Here is a 20,399-nt window from a genome sequence, read left to right on the forward strand (position 1 = left end):
TCCATGGCATTGAAGTCCCTCTCCTCCCCAAACCCCACCCTCCTCAGGCTCCGCCCCCAAAAATCTCCAGGTATTTCCCCACCTGGAGCTAGCAACCCTATCTGGGACGGACCTGGAGATCTCCCCAGATTACAACATCTCCAGACACAGATCGCTCCCCCCCCTGGAGAAAATGGCATTATTCCCTGCTGAGGTCCCTCCCCTTCCCAAACTCCACCTTCCTCAAGCTTTGCCCCACAAATCTCCTGGAATTTCCCAACCCCAAGTTGGCATCCCTAAATTGGAAAGCAAAAGCACCTTTTCCACCTCCAGTTTCTTCTTTCCAGGAAATAAACCCCTCAATGTACATCCGGGGTAAATGTAGTTAAGAAATCTATTCTGAATGTTTAGTTTCTTGCCTGAGACTATAAATAACCTGGCAAATTCTTGATCTTTGTGTCTTTTTATATATATTTATAACATAAAACAAAACAAACAAATACAATAATAAAAAGAAAGTAAAAAGAAAATACAAAAGAGCATCAATTGTATGCTGTAGTTGATACATTCATAGTTACAAAGTTGTAAAGTTCAAAAAGCAAAAATACCCTTTTGACCCTCCACCCACCTTAAAAAGTGACCCATCACCAGACTTCCGAAGAAGTGTGTAAACAGTTTTAACAATTACATTATTAACAATAAAATAGAAAAGTAATGAAACTTATTTCTATGATTCACTAACTAAAGTAGTAAAATCCATTTTTGCCAGTTTATCCCAATATGTGACGGCCTTTGCCCAGGTTTTTTTTTAATTCTTCCATATCTTTTCCAGGTAGGAATTCTTGCTAATTTGGCCATCCTCATATACATCCATAGTTTCTCTCTCCAATCACGAATCTGATCTTTGTGTCTTGTGTGTCTTTGCTACTACAGCTCCCAGTTCCACCCATAAGTGCTTCTAGCCGCTGGGCTTGGGATCAAGAGAAAGAAAGACAGAGACAGGAAAAATGGCAGGCAGAACAGGAACGCCTGCTTCAGGTGAGTGTTTCGCGGGCCGTCTCTTCTAGGGGTGGCTCCAGACCGGCCCGCTGAACTGCCCCAGGATCTTAGGCCTCCAAATGGAACTGACCGGCTGCCCTGTTGTCTGTGCTATCAATAGAAACCGCTTCCAGCTGTGTTTAAGGCAGGGGTCCGGCCCCTTGAGAGCTCTTACCCAGCTTACGAGCCAGCCAACTTTCTCTACCACTTACAGAAGAATCAAACCGGCTTACAGTCACCTTCCCTTCCCACGACAGATGGCCTGTGAGGTAGATGGGGCTGAGAGAGCTCTAAGAGAGCTGTGACTAGCCCAAGGTCACCCAGCAGGCTTCATGTGTAGGAGCGGGGAAACCAGCCCGGTTCTCCAGATTAGCGTCCGCCGCTCCTGTGGAGGAGTGGGGAATCAAACCTGGTTCTCCAGATTAAAGTCCACTGCTCCAGTCCACTGCTCTTAACCACTACACCATGGTGGCAAGGCAGCCGCCACCCCCCGCTCTCATTCTGGGCTGGGGAGGCATGGCCTGGCCCGACCAAGTGACATTCATGTCCTATCTGGCCCTCATAACAATTCAGTTCAACACCCCTCCCCAAACTGCACCTTCACTCTTCCTAGGTCCTTCCCTCCCCCAAATCTCCAGGGATTTCCCGAGCTGGCAACCCTACAGTGGAAGTTAAAAGGTTAATAGGCTATATCTTGAATAACAGTCCTCCGCCCCAAGTAGCACCGCGAGCAATGTACCAAACATAAACCGGTCACAAACCGATCAATAACTAAAGTAGCCTGACCGTAAAACAATACAAGTATAAATAACCAGCAGCTGCGCCGTCCGTAAATACGCAGCCAGCTTCAGATAAAACTGTCCCTTCTTGCCAAAACACCTTTCTGAGAACTTGCTGGGTTATTATATATCTGTGAAAGATGACCCCAGCATGCCGGGGAGACTCCAGCTGGGGATGAGTTTGTCCTGATTCGTGTCCTCTCAGATCTTACCTCTGTGTAAGAGGTGCCATGGATTTGGATCCTTCTGGCGGCTAAGCAGGGATTATGGAGAGGTGCATACGGATATGGAAGTGCTACCTGTCCTATTCCCAAAACCATGCTGCTTTGTCAGAGATTTTGTTTTCCTTTTTCTGTGTTAACATATTGCAGTTTCTCTGCAAGCCTATCAAGTAACATTGCTGTGATGTATGGTCTCCCCTCTCACACACACAGACACAGGAAAAACTGGCAGGAATGTTGATTATAATTTGTTGGTGTAAAGTAGGGTTGCCAGGTTCCTGTTTGTCACTGGCGGGAGGTTTTTGGAGTGGAGCCTGAGAAGGGCGGGGTTTGGGGAGGGACTGCCATAGAGTCCAATTGCCAAGCGGCCATTTTCTCCAGGTGAACTGATCTCTGTCACCTGGAGATCAATTGTAATAGCGAAAGATCTCCAGCTATTACCTGGAGATTGGCACCCCTAAGGGGAGGACAATGGATTCCACTCTCAACTCTTTGAAGGAAGGATATGATAAAAATGTGCTAAGTAAACTTTTGCTGAAATGAGGGTGCACAATGACCCATGGCTACCCAATCCTGCGTTTCTTTTAATCGGTTTAAAAGAGACTATCTTTCTATTTGGGTATATCACGAAGAAGAAAAAACTCAGCTAATTGTGCCATACTGTTCTTTTTTTAAAAAAACAAAAAAAACCTAGGAGAAATACCAGCGTGAGCAGGAGAGGCTGAAGGAAGAATGGCTGAAAGCACAGCAGGAGGTTGAGAAGGAGAGCTCTCAATACTTAACCGAGGTGTGTCCTAAACACTTTGTGCTTTAACCTTTCTTGGCTCTTTCCTGAAACAAAAACACAACTTCGCTTCCACACTGAAAGCAGAGTGCATAGTTCTAAAACAGGAAGTGCAGGCAAGCAGCATGGACCTGGGACAAAGTCCAAAGAGGAACCACATCGGCAAAATATCTTTTTGTTAGGACTAAGTAAAAAAAAAATCACAGAGTAGTGGGAGCAGCTTTTGAGTTCCACAGAACTCTTCTTCAGGCAAGATGTTTAAAAAAGGCCATCTCTGGCAATAGCGGGATATAATCTTAAAATGTTGGCTCCTCACAGAAATTGAAAGTAAAGTAAACACATGCCCCATCTACCAATTCCAAGCAGAACTTTTCACACTCTTTGTAAAGTGTGGTCTCAGGGCCAAACTAGAAGTGATGTTTTACTAAGAATTCCCTGACCCGATTCTCCAAACCATACAGTCAGATGACAACTACATTCCCAAGTGCTCCAGGGGCCTGATTCAGATCGGGACTGTAGTGCGGTGGATGAGCAAGGAGAGGCTTTGCCCTTCCTGCCACACCATTTTCCTGACCCCCAGAAGGGCTTTATTTGCAGCAGTGGTGCCCAGAGGGGCAAATAGTGCCCCCAGGGCCATTTCAGGTCAAGAAAACAGTACTGGGGGGTGGGGGCTGAAACCTCCCTCTTCCCCACAATATAGTTCAACTCATTGATAACTCATTGGGTTTTGTAGGTAGTCAGTTCTGGGTTCAGTTCCATGGCGTCTCCCGTTACAGATCTTACGTTGTCTTTGTCATACCCCAGAGAGCCAATGATAGTCCGGATGGAGCTGGGCAGACCAGAAATAAACTCTTTGAATGTCTGTTCATTTCAATTGAAGTGCCATTTTAAAAGTGTAGCAGCAATCGGTTGACCAGCTGACTTCATCTTTAGCTGTTGTAATGTATGAACACATGAAGCTGCCTTACACTGAATCAGACCCTTGGTCCATCCAAGTCAGTATTATCTGCTCAGACCGGCAGCGGCTCTCCAGGGTCTCAAGCAGAGGTCCTTTCACATCACCTACTTGCCTAGTCCCTTTAAGTGGAGATGCCGGGGGTTGAACCTGGGACCTTCTGCATGCCAAGCAGATGTTCTACCACTGAGCCACTGCCCCTCCCCTCCTTGTAGACAAGGATAGGCCTTTCAATAGCTGGTGTTTGGGTTGCAGGGATACCAGTCACTTCAGAGATGACCTTTGCCAACAGGATCATATAATGAGCAAACACATCTGATCCCTTCTGTTATCTGGCCATAAAAATTATAATAGAAATCTGTCATGTCCCACTTGGTGCTCCGTGAAACATCTAGTGCTCCGTGAAGAGATTGGAAAGAAAAATACTACTGTCATTTGGTTTAGTATATAGGTGCTAGGTGAAAAGTAGCGCTTCGTAACAAATTTCTCTCCTGAAAAGTGCTCCATGACTCAAAAAGTTTGGGAACTGCTGCAATAGAGCAAATGAAAGCTGCAAGTAATAGTATTCGGAAGGCAAGCTGTAAACAATTACAAAACAAGATCTTAAATTGGGATTGGTCCTTAGTGTTTAAGGAAGCAAATCGTACATGTTCACCTCACTTCTTCCAGTTACCCTTTAACAGAACCTTTTCCTTGCTAGACTATTTCCGCTGGTTAGAAATCCATAAATTGAGACTAAATACATTCTATGCTGTTCGTTTCTATTAACTGTGCACTCTTTTCCTAGGAACAGACCATATGGAAGTCAGATCCTCTTTCTGTAACAGCTGAAGATTCACCTTCTTCCAGGTGGGGAACAAACGGAAATGGGAGAGCTGACTATTATGACACTGGCAGACAATGGGAAGAGGAAAGAGAACAGCATAGTAAGGAAGAGGAAGAGCGGAAGCGTCTTCAGGAAGAGCAGAGACTCCAGGAAGAGCGGAAGCGTCTTCAGGAAGAGCAGAGGCTCCAGGAAGAGCGGAAGCGTCTCCTGGAAGAGCAAAGACTCCAGGAAGAGCGGAAGCGTCTTCTGGAAGAGCAGAGGCTCCAGGAAGAGCGGAAGCGTCTCCTGGAAGAGCAGAGGCTCCAGGAAGAGCGGAAGCGTCTCCTGGAAGAGCAAAGACTCCAGGAAGAGCGGAAGCGTCTTCTGGAAGAGCAAAGACTCCAGGAAGAGCGGAAGCGTCTCCTGGAAGAGCAAAGACTCCAGGAAGAGCGGAAGCGTCTCCTGGAAGAGCAGAGGATCCAGGAAGAAGCAGTTTTGCGGGTGGAACAAGAGAGGAAACTCCGGGAAGGGGAGCATGAGGGGGGACTTAATGGACGGGACACCATTTACTACAGAGAGGAGCCAAAGCACCAGGAGGAAGTGGAATGGAAACAGCAGGTGGTGGAACAAGTCAGGGAGGTTCCAGCGCAGAGGCCCCAATATCAAAGGTCTGCATTGCACATTTATTTTCTGCTTTTTGTTTTGGAAACTGAGGTGCCACATAAGTGTGTCGACTTTCCTGTGGTACTTCCGATTATGGAGGCCCTGTTTGAAACTATCCCCTTTTGTGCTGAAGCAATACTTTTTATTTATTTTTTGCACCCCTTTTTTGTGTTCCGAACAAAAATGTGTTTGGCATATAAGGGTTTAGTTTTGGCAAGGGAGCCGCTTGCGTTGCAAGAGAGTTCTGCTCCACTGTTTGTTTCCCCACTCCTCCACATGAGCAGCGGACTCTAATCTGGTGAACCGGGTTGGTTTCCCCACTCCTCCACATGCAGCCTGCTGGATGATCTTGGGCTAATCACAGTTCTCTCTGAACTCTCTCAGCCCCACCTGCCTCACAAGGTGTCTGTTGTGGGGAGGGGAAGGGAAGGCGATTGTAAGCCAGTTTGATTCTCCTTAAAAGGTAGAGAAAAACTGCATATAAAAACCAATTATTATTCTTCTCCTCCTCTTCCTCCTCCTCCTCCTCGATGTTCTGGTACCATGGTGGACTTTGTCCCACCCCCAGCATCACATACCATATTATTCCTGAATGTCCACCACCACCACCACAACCACTACTACTACTACTACTACTTTTCAAAGGGGGGGGATAAATTAAACTCTGAAATCCTGTTGCTGCCCATATTTATTCACTTTACTGCTTGTTCCAAGAATATGACTGTCGGTGTCAGCCAAATTGTGCATTTTTGTAATGTGCATCTCAGTCATACTGCCAAGAATCCACAAAACATGTCAGCTTCCTAATATTCAAGGCCAGGCCTGTATGCACCTGGGCTGTTGCTATACTAAATTGTATTCAGATGCTGTTTATCTGCGGCCTGCACATGCTAAGAACTTGGTGCAGGGCATTGCTATCGATAATTATGCTATGGTCGTGAATTATGCAACAAAGAACAGGTCTGACTTCTTATCCTGTCATTCTCTTCTCCTGCAGCTTCCTGTTTCTGGGATGCAATTCTGGGTCTGCCAAAATTTCTTGTTCAAAATGTACGGGCCTGCTGTTAGGGTTGCCAACCTCCAGGTGGTGGCTGGTAATCACCTGCTATTACAACTGATCTCCAGGTGACAGAGATCAGTTCCCCTGGAGAAAATGGCCACTTTGGCAATTGACCTCTATGGCATTGAAGTCTCTCCCCTCCCCAAACCCCACCCTCCTCAGGCTCCACTCCCAAAATCTACAGGTATTTCCCAAAACGGAGTCGGCAGCCCTACCTGTTGTTCATTTCACTATCTCTTCCTGCGCTGTTCAAATACGTATATTTATTTACTTTAGGTATTATGATGCACCAAGAAATTCGGAGTATCCGGGTTGCTTCAGCTCCGATAAGTAAGTGTGCGGCCAAATATTAAGGTGTGTGGGGGGGGGAAATCAGTAATTATGAACACATGAACACCTGAAGCTGCCTTCTACTGAACCAGACCCTTGGTCCATCAAAGTCAGTATTGTCTACTCAGCAGCAGCGGCTCTCCAGGGTCTCAGGCAGAGGTCTTTCACATGACCTACCTGCCTAGTCCCTTTTAACTGGAGATGCCGGGGATTGAACCTGGGACCTTCTGCATGCCAAGCAGATGCTCTACCACCGAGCCATGGCCTCTCCCCTTAAAAAAGAGTGTGCAAGCCTGAGAATTCTTCAGAATTTATCAATCTGGCTGTTGAACACATGAACACCTGAAGCTGCCTTCTACTGAATCAGACCCTTGGTCCATCAAAGTCAGTATTGTCTACTCAGACCTGCAGTGGCTCTCCAGGGTCTCAGGCAGAGTATTATGGTAATAATATGCTAATATTATGCTAATATTGGCTATGAATGTAAGGAATAATTCGGGATTTCTCCCTGTTTGGAATGACCACATCTTCAGGTTTTCTTTCATTGTTCATTCGTACAATTGTGTCTCTGCATGGTGAATGATGAGGCAGTCGAGGAGAGTGGTCACATTAGTTGGTGGTTAAACCTCCGGTGGTTAAACCAGTTCTTAAAAGCCCTGTGGCACCTAACTTATAGTGAAGTCGCTATTTTATATAGGGTATATAATGGCCAGCCCTGACCTGGATGGCCCAGGCTAGCCTGATCTCGTCAGATCTCAGAAGCTAAGCAGGGTCAGCCCTGGTTAGTATTCGGATGGGAGACCACCAAGGAATACCAGGGTTGCTGTGCAGAGGAAGGCACTGGCAAACCACCTCTGTTAGTCTCTTGCCATGAAAACCCCAAAAGGGGTCGCCATAAGTCGGCTGCGACTTGACGGCACTTTACACACACACACACACACACACACACATAATGGCCAATTACAGAAGCCTGATGTGGGAGAAGTGTAATTTCAGCTCTGTTGCCTAAAATATTTCCACTGTAGAACAGCTATCTTCTGTGTTCAGACCCACACTAATTATAAGTGTTCCTGATTAAAAGATGCTCTCAGCGTCTCTCGCAAAAATGCTTGAAGTCTCAGACTTTTGAGTCCTTAAAAGCAGTAAGGAGCCTATTTCTGCTGTATGATTTGGAAATCCTTTGAGAAGAGCTTCAGATATTAAAGTTTGTAAAGTCTGACCCGAAATATGTCTGAGTAGACAATACTGACTTTGATGGACCAAGGGTCTGGTTCAGTCTAAGGAAAGTTCATGTGTTCATCCCTACCTTCTAGCAGCTAGTATTTCACTTTGCCTGTGCCAATAACATGTTTGTACTACTTCCCCCAATCCTTCTATTGATAGGTGTGCTGTTCGCCCTTTATCGGCAGTTGCACCTGGCTTCGTTTGCATGCTAATTGACCCCAGTAGAGTCCACAAGTCACAACTAAATTTCACCAAATGTGCCGCAGCTCTTTACTTTGACCCATTGTTCTGTTGTAACCTGTTACATCAGTGTAATTTTTCTCTACTGTGCCATATCTCTGTAACGCATCCTCCGTTCTTTCTAGAAGCAAATCCAGATCAACTCCAGATCTAGATGAGCATCATGCCCATAGGAACGGTAAGCATCTTAACATGCCGAAATTTAAAGAGGAAAGAGAAATAAAAGGGCCGTACCAGTAACAGGAGTCTCAAAATAAGGCCAAGGCCAATGGTGCAGAATAGGCAAAAAGATTCTTTTATTACTCAAGAATAAAAATTCCCTACACATTTCGCCCAGTGGGGCTTCTTCAGGGGAATCTGTAGTGATTTCAACAGTTCTTCAAATGACCATAAATTCTAGAATTTATGCTAATTTGAAGTATTACTGCAATAACTACAGATCCCCCGAAAGACGCCCCATTGGGTAAAACGTGTAGGGAATTTCTATTCTTGAGTAATAAAAGAATCTTTTAACCTATTTTACACCATTGGCCTTGGTCTTATTCTAATCTCAAATTTAAAGAGGAGCAATAGGGATGAATGAATACTGTTGGTTCCATTTCAAGGGTAATCCAGACTACTGGATTATTTTGCTAGTTGATGGATTATTTTGAGACGAGGGTCATAGCACCAGCCTTGAACTCAACTGTAGATAGGTGACAGCTCTGGATTTTAGGCTATGTTGTCATTCTTGAATGTTAGACCTGTTCTTTTTGCCAGGGAGATTATGAGTCACAGCCAACCTTCTTCTCCCCAATGAGCTGCATTTGCATTTTCAAAAACAAGATATGTTTCACCTTTCCATCAGCACTCTGTCATGAATCGTGACTAATCCTACAATGCATAGACAATAATATAATGCATTATTTAGTTTGTTGTGTGTGTTTTTTCCACCATTCTTTCTCCCCGCCCTCCCCCTTTCAGCCTGGCCATGTGTCCCTCTGTTTGTTTTTTAAGTTTTATTTCCTTTTCAAACTAGGTATGAAGAGCAAATGCTCCGAGCCGTCCTTGCATACTGTTGACTCACAGAAGAGATCTCAGAAAGAGCCCGGCTTGTCCCCTGCAGAGCAGGAAAGGCAGCAGATCCTTCAGGAAATGAGAAAGAAGACTTCCCTGCACACAGATAACAGCTGGATCAGGCAGCGGAGTTCCAGCATGCACAAAGAGCCCGTGAGTCTGCCGGGCAGTAAAATGAGGAGGTAATGGACGTGTCGGAAAGCCTTTTCCGCCCTTTTTAGCTTTAAGATACTCTGCCATTATGGAGCTCTGATTACAAAGCAGGGCAGGGCATGAATTTCTGTTACTTTGCGGAACAAAAATAGAGGGGTCACATTCCAGGAAAACAAATATTTTCTGAGATACTAAGACACTGGCCTTTTATGCATGACTGTTTCCCTTGCCGCCACCCCTCCAATGACTTTGGGTCTTTGTTTTGGTTTTCGTTTTTAAACTTATTTTTATTATTATTTAATAATAGAAACAGAACAAAAATACAGAATAGAAAACATTAGGGTTTTTGTTTTGATTATGCATGAGCACATGAAGCTGCCTTATACTGAATCATATATATATATATATATATATATATATATATATAGAAGGGAAGCGTAATCCCAGAACCCACTCCCAGTCCCACCATGTATGAAAGTGAAGGGGGGAGAGGTATTGTCGATGGAGGCTCTTTCATAAGGCCTACTCTTTCCAAGGCTGGTGGCTGAAAGTCTCTTCGTGTTCAGAAAACTCCAGGGTCAGAGGAGCGTGCCGAATATATTAGGTGCTGTGGAACACAGGCAGGATGGTGCTGCTGCAGTCGTCTTGTTTGGGGGCTTCCTAGAGGCACCTGGTTGGCCACTGTGTGAACAGCCTGCTGGACTTGATGGACCTTGGTCTGATCCAGCATGGCCTTTCTTATGTTCTTATGGCATAGCAATAGGAAACTGTAAGAGGATTTTGTTATTTTTTCATAGTAACTGTCAATATACCATTTTAGTCCAAGTAAAGTGATATGGTGACTTCCTATACACTGGAAACAATGTAAATGTACATGTCACTAAGAGGTATTAAAATACTCACCAACTTCCCCCCCTTTATCATTCACTAAGATCTTTTGTTATCGAGTTCTTAATTGTGCAAACATCTCTGAGCAAACGAGATAAGCATTCCTATTGTGCTAACCCTGCAGCCTTGATTCCCAGGGATCAAGGAAGTTGACTGCACATGATACCCATTGATTACAATGGAACTCTGGTTAGGCTAATCCATGCGACAAGCTTTCTCGGAATTGGAGCTTTTCTAGGTATGCCTTCGATTACATAAGAACATAAGAAAAGCCCTGCTGGATCAGACCAAGGCCCATGAAGTCCAGCAGTCTGTTCACACAGTGGCCAACCAGGGGCCTCTAGGAAGCCCACAAACAAGACAACTCCAGCAGCACCATCCTGCCTGTGTTCCACAGCACCTAATATAATAGGCATGCTCCTCTGATCCTGGAGAGAATGGGTATGCATCATGACTAGTATCCATTTTGACTAGTAGCCATGAATAGCCCTCTCCTCCATGAACATGTCCACTCCCCTCTTAAAGTCTTCCAAGTTGGCAGCCATCACCACATCCTGGGGCAGGGAGTTCCACCATTTAATTATGCTATTGTATCTTATTTAACTATACGATTGCATTGCCTTCGTCTCACTGGAGTAGCTAATGTTGAGTAAACCGCTCATACAGCCATGGTGGCAAGTCGGATCCATCTATATAACCTATTTTTTGTTCCAGAGGTGAGAGTTTAGATAACCTGGATTCTACGAGAGCGCATTCTTGGAGGCCTCACTCTTGGATGAGTCAGTCTGCGTCCACGACATCTTTGCCGTCTAGTCAGGATTTTAGTCACCATGCGCCTCCGGTGGTGTCCACTTCGAACCGAGCCTACATGCGTGCCCCCTTGTCCAGCCTGCCCTCGTCTTCTGCTGGTTCTATGAAGGCTTCATCTTTGCCTCACATTGTCCCATCTGCACCGTCTCCTGTCCCCCATGCCCAGTCACCAACCTCGCCTTCCCATCCTGGAACCCAGCAGCGCAACAGGTATGCTACTTACCGGCAAAATACTTAACAGCAACAATAACAACAACAGAAAGTAAATTCTAGGCAATCTAGTAAGGCTTGCCCATAATAGCACCGAGTGTTTTCTAATGTCTATTGTATTACTTAGAATCTAGAGTGGAAGGGTATCAGCGTGTCATAGTGGTTAAGAGCAGTGGACTCTAATCTGGAAAACTAGGTTTGATTCCCCACTTCTGCACATGAGCACCTGACTCTAATCTGGAGAACCAAGTTTGATTTCCCACACCTCCACATGAGCGGCGGACTGTAATCTGGAGAACTGGGTTTGATTCCCCACTCCTCCTCATGAGTGGCTGACTCTAATCTGGAAAACCAGGTTTGATTCCCCACTCCTCCACATGAGCATCTGACTCTAATCTGGAGAACCGGGTTTGTTTTCCCACACCTCCACATGAGCTGACTCTTTATCTGGAGAATTGGGTTTGTTTCCCCACTCCTCCACATGAAACCTGCTGGGTGACCTTGGGCTAGTCAACAGCTCTCTCCGAGCTCTCTCAGCCCCACCTACCTCACAGGGTGCCTGTTGTGGGGAGAGGAAGGGAAGGCAATTGTAAGCCGCTTTGAGACTTGTTATGGTGGACAAAAGCGGGTTATAAAAACCAACTCTTCTCCTACTTCCACTCACACTAGGGGAGGAAGTACTGGGAGGATTGTGTCCTGTCCCACCCCCCAATCCCAGCTGCACATACCTTGTTATACCTGAATGTCCCCAACTTTTGGGATAGTCATTTTGGAGGGGCTGAAACAGGAAAGTGGAGGGGGGATTCATTGGATCTAACCAGAGGTTCTATTTGATAAGTTTGCTGTGTGGCCATCGATGCATAACCACCTGGAGGTTGGAAACCCTAGTCCAGGCTTTGCACTGGTGCTCCATTGCACAAGAATTAACTGGAAGTGTATATTTGCGTTTAGTTGCCAGAACGGCTGAGCTGGCAGAATTTTGTTCTAGGATATTAACGTTCAGATTTCATCCAGGAATCCTGAGTTTTGGGGTTGTTTGCTCACCCTGCCCCAGTGGTTTCTTCAGAGAGATCTTTCTCTTGTGCCCCCTTTAAGCCTTGTTTTCTCAGCCACGTTCTCATTCTGTATCTAGGTCGGTCAGTGGGAAGCGCGTGTGTTCATACTGTAAGAACGTTCTGGGCAAAGGAGCGGCCATGATCATCGAGTCTCTTGGCCTTTGTTATCATTTGCATTGTTTTAAGGTGAGAGCTGGGCGAAACACCCTGGGAAGCGCAGGAGCTTTCACACATCTGCTCGCATGGCAGCTTACTTAACAGGGTGGTAGTAATCAACCACGCGCTACGCGGTGCAGCAATCGGGTTAGCTCCCTTGTAGAGAGAGGTTCAAAAGATCAAGCGCGGGATTAATTACTTCCATTTATTCTCTGTGATCTCGTGCCGTCTAGAAAAGATTCAAACTAGCATTAGTTACTCTTCAAACACTTTTACTTTCAGTGCAGTCAGGGAGATTGAAGCATGACTAGTCTCCCCCCCCCCCTTTTTATCTTGGGAGTTGCCGTCCCCCATTTGAGATCCTGCCCAAATCCTCATGCTATAAGTTCATCAAGTGACGCCCTACTCAGAATGCCACTGTTGTTTGGCTGCCACCAGGACATGGGGCCTTCTCTTCAGTGGCACCCATCTCCCTTCTCTGAATTTCCAGCCTGCTCATTTATGATTGCAAGAAGTTGGAAGCCATTTTGTTCCAATTATCATATGAATTTTTTTAAAGAACTTATTTTACTATGGTTTTGTTAGGAAGTTACATGGCTGCTATAGTTTTGTCACTGTATTGCCGATTAATTGGGGTTGCTTATTAATGTAATTGGTCTGTATTGTAAGCTCCCTTGAGAACAAGATACACTTCTAATACGTCTATTTAAAGGAGCATTCTCACAATCCCATAATAGCCGTATCTACATCATAATAGCTTGTAGCTTAATCCAGTATTCTGTCACAGCTATTCATACCAATTATACTATAATAAGCACTTTGAGGATATTTTGGAGAGTAGAAACTGTGTTGCTCTTTTTATTTGGGGAGGGGAACCTTCCCGAAAATAGGCTTGCCGTTTGCCCGCTGGAAGTTGGCAATCCCCCCCCCCCTTCAATAATTTGAGAAGTAGAAGGAAAAAATGATGGGAAAATGGCACTAATAGCGATGCTCTAGATATTTCCTCTAATCTCTATGGCCTTTACCACAGAAATTAGGGGAAATTCCTAGAGCATCACCCAGAAGTGATATCACTTCCTCCTGAAAACCTTACCCCCAGGTAGCACTCTCTTACGACATTTGCTAGCACAAGGCTGAGAACCCTATTCAAGACTGGAGAAATTTGGCTTTTTGCTAAAGTCCTGAGCATTCTCCCATCATAACAGAAAACTTATTAACATGGCAGGGCAGAAAAAAACGGAAAGCTGGTATTCTGTGAGTTTGCATAGCATTTCAAGCAATTGGAAGCTTAAACAAAGGAAGTCTAGGAAACATAAACGGGACAGATGTCAAGCTGAAAATCAGATAGTGTTGTAAGCGACCTGCATGCTTTACGCTAGAAGTGCTTTGTGCCAAAACTGTCTGCCTGCTGTGATTCTCTCGTGCCATATAATCACCGTGTCAGAGAGAGCAAAGACTTGACAATCTAACCTCACTCATTCCTCTTTTGTTTTTTAGACCATGCCACTCTGCTGGGTTGCTTGTTGCACCCGTTAGAATCTCTGCCGGCTATCTGCCTTATTAACATTACTAACCACTGCTCTTGCCCAAGCTGGGGGAATAGTTCAAGGATTCCCTTCTGATGGCCGTCCGCTAATTGTGTACTCGCCAATTGTTGTTCTTTCTCCCACACAGTGCGTTGCTTGCGAGTGCGACCTTGGGGGGTCTCAGACGGGAACCGAAGTCCGCATCCGAAACAATGAACTCTTCTGTAACGACTGCTATCTCAGATTTAAGAGTAAGGCGTTCCTTCCTGCATAAATGAATCACCATTTAATTTCTTCTTATGAGCTACTGGCTCGGCTTCCGCTGTTCCGTGCCTGATGTTTTTAAGAGTGTCACACCCAGACGTATGAAGGGCGATGGCAGGGTTCTCATTGTGACCCAGCGCTTCGTTTGTTGGGATTCTGAGGGGGTTCTTTGTCCTTGGACTTACGGCGCCGATTTTCAGGATGTATCATAGAATCATAGAGTTGGGAAGGGACCCCCAGGGACATCTAGTCCAACCCCCTGCACAATGCAGGAAATTCGGAACTGCCTCTCCCCACACCCCCAGTGACCCCTACTCCATGCCCAGAAGATGGCCAAGATGCCCTCCCTCTCTTGATTTGCCTAAGGTCATAGAATCAGCATTGCTGACAGATGGCTATTTAACCTCTGCTTAAAAACCTCCAGGGAAGGAAAGCTCACCACCTCCCGAGGAAGCCTGTTCCACTGAGCAACCGCTCTAATGGTTAGAAAATTCTTCCTGATGTCTAGTTGGAAACTCTTGTGATTTAATTTCAACCCGTTGGTTCTGGTCCGACCTTCTGGGGCAACAGAAAACAACTTGGCACCATGCTCTATATGACAGCCCTTCAAGTACTCCTCTATATGACAGCCCTTCATAAACATAAAAATTTTATTGTGGCCTTTGACCAGTATAACAGAAGTTATAACAAGATTTAACAAAAGTTTCAGATTTAAAACAATGATTCAAAACAACGGAAGAATAAAAGTCTACAGCTTTACAACGGCTTTACTGTCGTTTCCCAAGTCTTTCATATCTCGAGGCAAAACTTAGCAACTTGTCTGGATACCCAGTGATTTTTATCGCACAATAAGTTTTCCAATTTAATTTCATTGGATTCGCACAGAAAGCCATCTAGCACAGGCTGAAGATATTGTAATCTGGCCTCCTTGTAAATTGGGCATCTCAGAATCATATGCTCAGTTGTTTCCACCTCCCCCAACAAGCATGAATATATTTTTTTCAGGATGTAAACACTAAAGAACCCAGTCTATAGCAACAACTGCAGGAGCAGTAAGAAGCACTGAACGTATCAGATTTTTAAAGTAAAAAATTCCAACTTGTAATAAGTATGGCTCATGACACATTAAAAGTACTTCTCTGCCTTCGCATTAAAAAGCTGATGGTGAAGGAGTAGAAATCGTTTTTTTTAAATCTTCAACTGCAGATTGGTTGTATAAAGTTTGAGATGTGGCATTGGCTGATTATATCAAAGGACTCTTCTTTCCTCACCCTCCTTTCCCCAGAAATATGGTATTCCTCTTCACCCACAGCTGGAAGCAGAACTCTTCTGCATAGCTGTGAAAATTAAGTTTCATTGTTGGCTTGGGCTCCTATTCACCCTTTCAGTTTTATGAATTCGTTGGGGCCGTCTTACTTAGAAATACAAATAATGCCTATTCTTGCTTACGCTCTTAAATCTCATTTTTTCCCCCATGTTAATGCTTGGAAGGAAATTCCTCCAGGAGGAATTGGATTGGATGTTAAAACGGTAATGTGTAGTGTAAGTGTTGTGTTGTGACTCTGCCGTGGTTTAATGTGGCAAACTCATGTCTGGTCCTCTATCATGTACTTATGATGTGCTGTCTTTTCTAGCTGGGGTGGGGGGAAGGAAGTGTGAATATCTGCCCTTTTGAGTTATAGTAACTGTATAGCTCAGCAGTAGAACACTTTCTTTCCATTCACCAGGTTCTGGATTCAAGCCCTGCACTTCCACTCAAGAGAACTGAAAATTGTAGATGGTTTTCATTCCAGTACTAGGATGACATGAACCAAAGCCATCTTCTGCATGTGAATGTTGCAGAGTGGGTGTACATTGTAATTATAGCTATATTGTTTAAGCATTTTTAGCAACCATGTGGGAAGACGTTTAACTTAATCCTGGCATAATTGTGAAGGTTCGACCCCTCTATCTTCAATGGCGTTTGAACTATGGCTTCACAACTGATTATTTACTTCAGCTGTGGTATTTCAGGCTTGATTTTGATGAAAAATAGCCATGGTGGTGCTTTTTACTTTGGATGCAGTCACTAGGTAACCATTTAAAATTACAGAGAAGGGTTGACTTTGATAGATGGAAGCCCTTCAGCTATATAGCCGATCTAGGGTCCCTTTTACGAGTGGCTGGTGCATTGAAGGAATTATTCGGATTTTAACGCTTCAGAAGCCAAATGTTAATGGTTGATTGACCACGTAGAACCTTTTTGATCTGGCTTTATTCCTTGTTTCACTGGCTTTTTATGCATGGCTGTTTACCTCGCGGTCACCCCTCCAACGATTTCGGGTCTTTGTTTTGATTATGCATGCCATTTACGATCGGCAGAGGTCGCCTCCCTCTCCCCCTGCGTTTCCCTGCATTTTGCCTGCATTTTCAGGGACCTGTTTTATCTCAAATTTGAAAACATGGGCAAAACGCGGGGAAATTCAGGGGGAGAACGAAGTGACCTCTGACGGTCAGAAATGGCATGCATAATCAAAACAAAGACCCAAAGTCATCGGAAGGTGAGCGCAAGGGAAACAGCCTTGCATAAAAGTCCAACGTCTCAACAAGGAGGCAGAGTCTCTCCCCTTAGGAATGTGTCCAATGTCAAAACATATTTAATGTTGCATAGTAGGGGCCTTGGGTTGGTTCCCACATGTATTTTCACTATCTGAGGACTATGATATCATGAGATGTGACCTCCGTGCATGTGTGCTCTGTCACCTGTTGTCACTTCAAACTCACTGCTTTTAGCTGGTGTCAAGTTATAGGGGAACTGTGTCATGTGCGAACCAGCCCTATTTCACATTTTTAGATTTCTAGGTATATTGAAGCTTGTGAATAGGGAAGAGCTTGAAGGGTTTGACCTGGAATTCTGGCACCTTAGGTCAGCGGTTCTCAAGCTGAGGAACTTTATTATGTTAACTCTCATCTGTGCCTTGCATGGACTGCCCACCTTGCTCAGCCTTCTCCTATCAGGATTCATCTAGATTGCTCTAACTTTAAGAGATGACAGCTGCTGTGTACATCATCGTTTGAGTCTCTCTTGGTAATATGATGGTAATGTGAGCTTGGGAGTTTTAACAATGAAAAAAAGAAAATAATTTGTGTTGCGGAAGAAGCCAATTCAGGCTAGCATTGTCTTTACATTTGCATAGGGTTGCCAGCTTCCAGGTGGGGCCTGGGGATCTCCCTGTATTACAGTTGATCTCCAGAAGACAGAGATCAGTTCCCCTGGAGAAAATGGCTGCTTTGGAGGGTGGTATCTATGGCATTATACCAACTGAGGTACCTCTCCTTACCAAATTCCTCCCTCCCCAGGTTCCACCCCAAAATCTCCAGGGATTTTCCAGCCTGGAGCTGGCAACCCGAATAATTTTAGGGAATCAACGGCGATCCTTGAAAGTCTGCTGCCTACTGTGTTAGCCTGTTGTCTGTGCTGGCTGCTCTTTGCTTGTTTTTCTTCAAGGCAGAGGCAGCAGCTAATCTGATGTGGTTTTCATCACAACTGACTTTAGTCCCAAACATTTCTTTGAAGTCCTCTTTGGGCTAGTGCACGCATAGGAGTAACCTGATATTACTAGAGCTCCCTCTATTGGCTACCTGAAATCATAACTGCATTGGAAAAAGACTTTTATAGCCATTTAGAGGTCTAGATCAGGGGTATCAAACATAAGGCCCATGGGCCGGATCCAGCCCCTTGAAAGCTCTTATTCGGCCAGCCGAGGCAACCACCCCCCCCCACCACCACCACTCTTGATCTGGGCTGGCGAGGCATGGTCCGGCCCGACCAAGTGACATTTATGTCATATCCAGCCCTCGTAACAATTGAGTTCGACACCCCTGGTGTAGATGTCTGAGGGGCGAGGTGAAATCCTCAAGAATCAGAAGCAACTAATTTTTTTCCCTCTTAAACATTTGTTTGGAAATCCATGAATAAGTAGAATGCAGCAAATATTCAGAGTTTAAAAGTTGCCTGTATTCAAATGGGCATACCCTTTAAATTAACTCTTTCTCTGTCTCCCCCCCCCCACACCACCACTTTTTCTCAACAGCTGGACAGCCAACCATTATGTGAGAGAAACCTGAACATGAAAACGCTTCTACAAATAACAGAGGAAGCTGCTGCTGTAGATCTATAAATAGTGTGTGGTTTTTTTAAATATATATATATATATATGCCTGTCTAGATTATGTAGAAAATGCATTGTATCCGTTGAACTTAACATTTAGTTATTTATAAGAAAGTAATCGTAGTAAAACTCTTCTGGATAAAAAACACACTCGCAGTCTGTTCAATGTACGCTCTCATTTCTATACACACGAGTAATCTATACCTGGTAGTCAATACATCAGAATATTGAAGGCTATATGAAATAGCTTGAATTTTTCAATTACGTATGGAGACTATTTTTGGGGTTTTTTAATGCTCTTTAATGAGCATTATTGAAAAATAAATATGGTTTTGTAACTGCAATTTCTAATTTTGATGTATACCCTCCAGGGTTCCGCAGAATTATTATGAAATTGTGTTTAAAGGCACACTTTGGTGGTTGCTGCCTGTATTTCAGTTTCTAAGCCTAAGTCATATGAAACTTTTAAAGACTAAAATATAAAACTTCAGTCTGTTTGCTCGGGGATCAGTATTTTCATTGTGCTTGAACAGTTAAATCCAGTGGGGGGAAATTGTTTGTGAGGGGTTTTCTTTTTCCTTTTCAGGTTTGAAAAATGGGGCTCCCACGCGCACCTCAGACAAGTAAATAAGACTGAAGAATTGTTTTCCTCCTCTCGACTTATTTTGTATTTGTAAATAAAGTTGCTGAATCTGCACTGAAATAGATGTTTTGTATTTTTAACTTCATTTTGAGGGAAGACTGTCTACAGGAAGAAGCTGTTAGACTTGGGTATGATTTCATTTTGGTGAAACGGTTCTTTGCTTAAGCTTCCACGGCTTCTGTTTATCACAGGGTATCTTAAGGATAAATAAGAGAGCTAAATTTTGATTGAATACCTCTGCGTTTTAAATAAAGATAAACTTGTTATAACAGGCAATCTGGCTTAGAATCATATTCTTCCTTAATGATATAATATAACCTTTTTAATTAGGACTGTTGAAAATTTGGGTTGCAAAATTGCTTCAGCCACATTGATAATTTAATGGATGAAGCAAATGAAGCAAAATTGCTTCAGCCACATTGATAATTTAATGGATGAATCCTGATTAAAAATATTGTGTGTAATGTGAGACCAAGAAGAGCCCCGTGGCGCAGAGTGTTAAGCTGCAGTACTGCAGTCAAAAGCTCTGCTCACGACCTGAGTTCAATCCCGACGGAAGTTGATTTCAGGTAGCCGGCTCAAGGTTGACTCAGCCTTCCATCCTTCTGAGGTCGGTAAAACAAGTACCCAGCTTGCTGGGGGTAAAGGGAAGACGACTGTGGAAGGCAACGGCAAACCACCCCATAAACAAAGTCTGCCTAGTAAACGTCGGGATGTGACGTCACCCATGGGTCAGGAATGATCCGGTGCTTTACCTTTTTAAAGGTAGCATGGTGTAGTGGTTAAGAGCGGTAGTTTAGAGCGGTGGAGTCTGATCTGGAGAACCGGGTTTGATTCCCCACTCCTCCACATGAGCAGCGGGGGCTAATCTGGTGAACTGGATTAGTTTTCCCACTCCTACACACGAAGCCAGCTGGATGACCTTGGGCTAGTCACAGTCTCTCAGCCCCACCCACCTCACAGGGTGTCTGTTGTGGGGAGGTGAAGGGAAGGTGATTGTAAGCCGGTTTGAGTCTCCCTTAAGTGGTAGAGAAAGACGGCATATAAAAACCAACTCTTCTTCCTCTTCCTCCTCTTCCTCTTCTTCCTCTTCCTCCTCTTCCTCTTCGATCTAGTTCAGTTTGCAACATTCTCTGGCCACTTTAAAAATAATCAGTAAAAGAATGGCGAAATCAAACACACTTTGCCTTTTCTAACGTTGTGTACCTTTAGTCATTTGGAGAATTTAATGGCAATTAATTGTGCCAATATTGGCATGCACTGCTACTGAAGTGCTATTAAAAAAACAGTAAATTGCAAAAATAATAGCCATTTCAGTAGAAACGTGGTTTCTAGTGTTTTAGTTTCAGGAAACCTTTCCTTGCTGACTTCTTTGCTGAATGGCCCCAAGTCATCTAGCACAGAACCCC

General features: G+C 44.4%; 1 protein-coding gene across 1 annotated transcript in view; it reads left to right on the forward strand.

Annotated features, from left to right (window-relative positions):
• The window catches only part of LMO7 (LIM domain 7), a 112,015-nt gene extending 93,656 nt beyond the window's left edge, over nt 1-18,359 (forward strand). Inside the window, exons 22-32 of the mRNA XM_056861866.1 lie at nt 913-1,017; nt 2,712-2,804; nt 4,544-4,784; nt 4,914-5,229; nt 6,561-6,614; nt 8,204-8,256; nt 9,097-9,316; nt 10,890-11,195; nt 12,328-12,436; nt 14,081-14,183; nt 18,270-18,359. Coding sequence (XP_056717844.1) covers nt 913-1,017; nt 2,712-2,804; nt 4,544-4,784; nt 4,914-5,229; nt 6,561-6,614; nt 8,204-8,256; nt 9,097-9,316; nt 10,890-11,195; nt 12,328-12,436; nt 14,081-14,183; nt 18,270-18,292 — 1,623 coding nt within the window. The 3' untranslated portion in view covers nt 18,293-18,359. The remainder of the gene's footprint in view (nt 1-912; nt 1,018-2,711; nt 2,805-4,543; nt 4,785-4,913; nt 5,230-6,560; nt 6,615-8,203; nt 8,257-9,096; nt 9,317-10,889; nt 11,196-12,327; nt 12,437-14,080; nt 14,184-18,269) is intronic.
• The last annotated feature ends 2,040 nt before the right edge of the window (nt 18,360-20,399 follow it).

Source organism: Euleptes europaea, chromosome 16, assembly GCF_029931775.1.
Source record: "Euleptes europaea isolate rEulEur1 chromosome 16, rEulEur1.hap1, whole genome shotgun sequence".
Classification (NCBI taxonomy): domain Eukaryota; kingdom Metazoa; phylum Chordata; class Lepidosauria; order Squamata; family Sphaerodactylidae; genus Euleptes; species Euleptes europaea.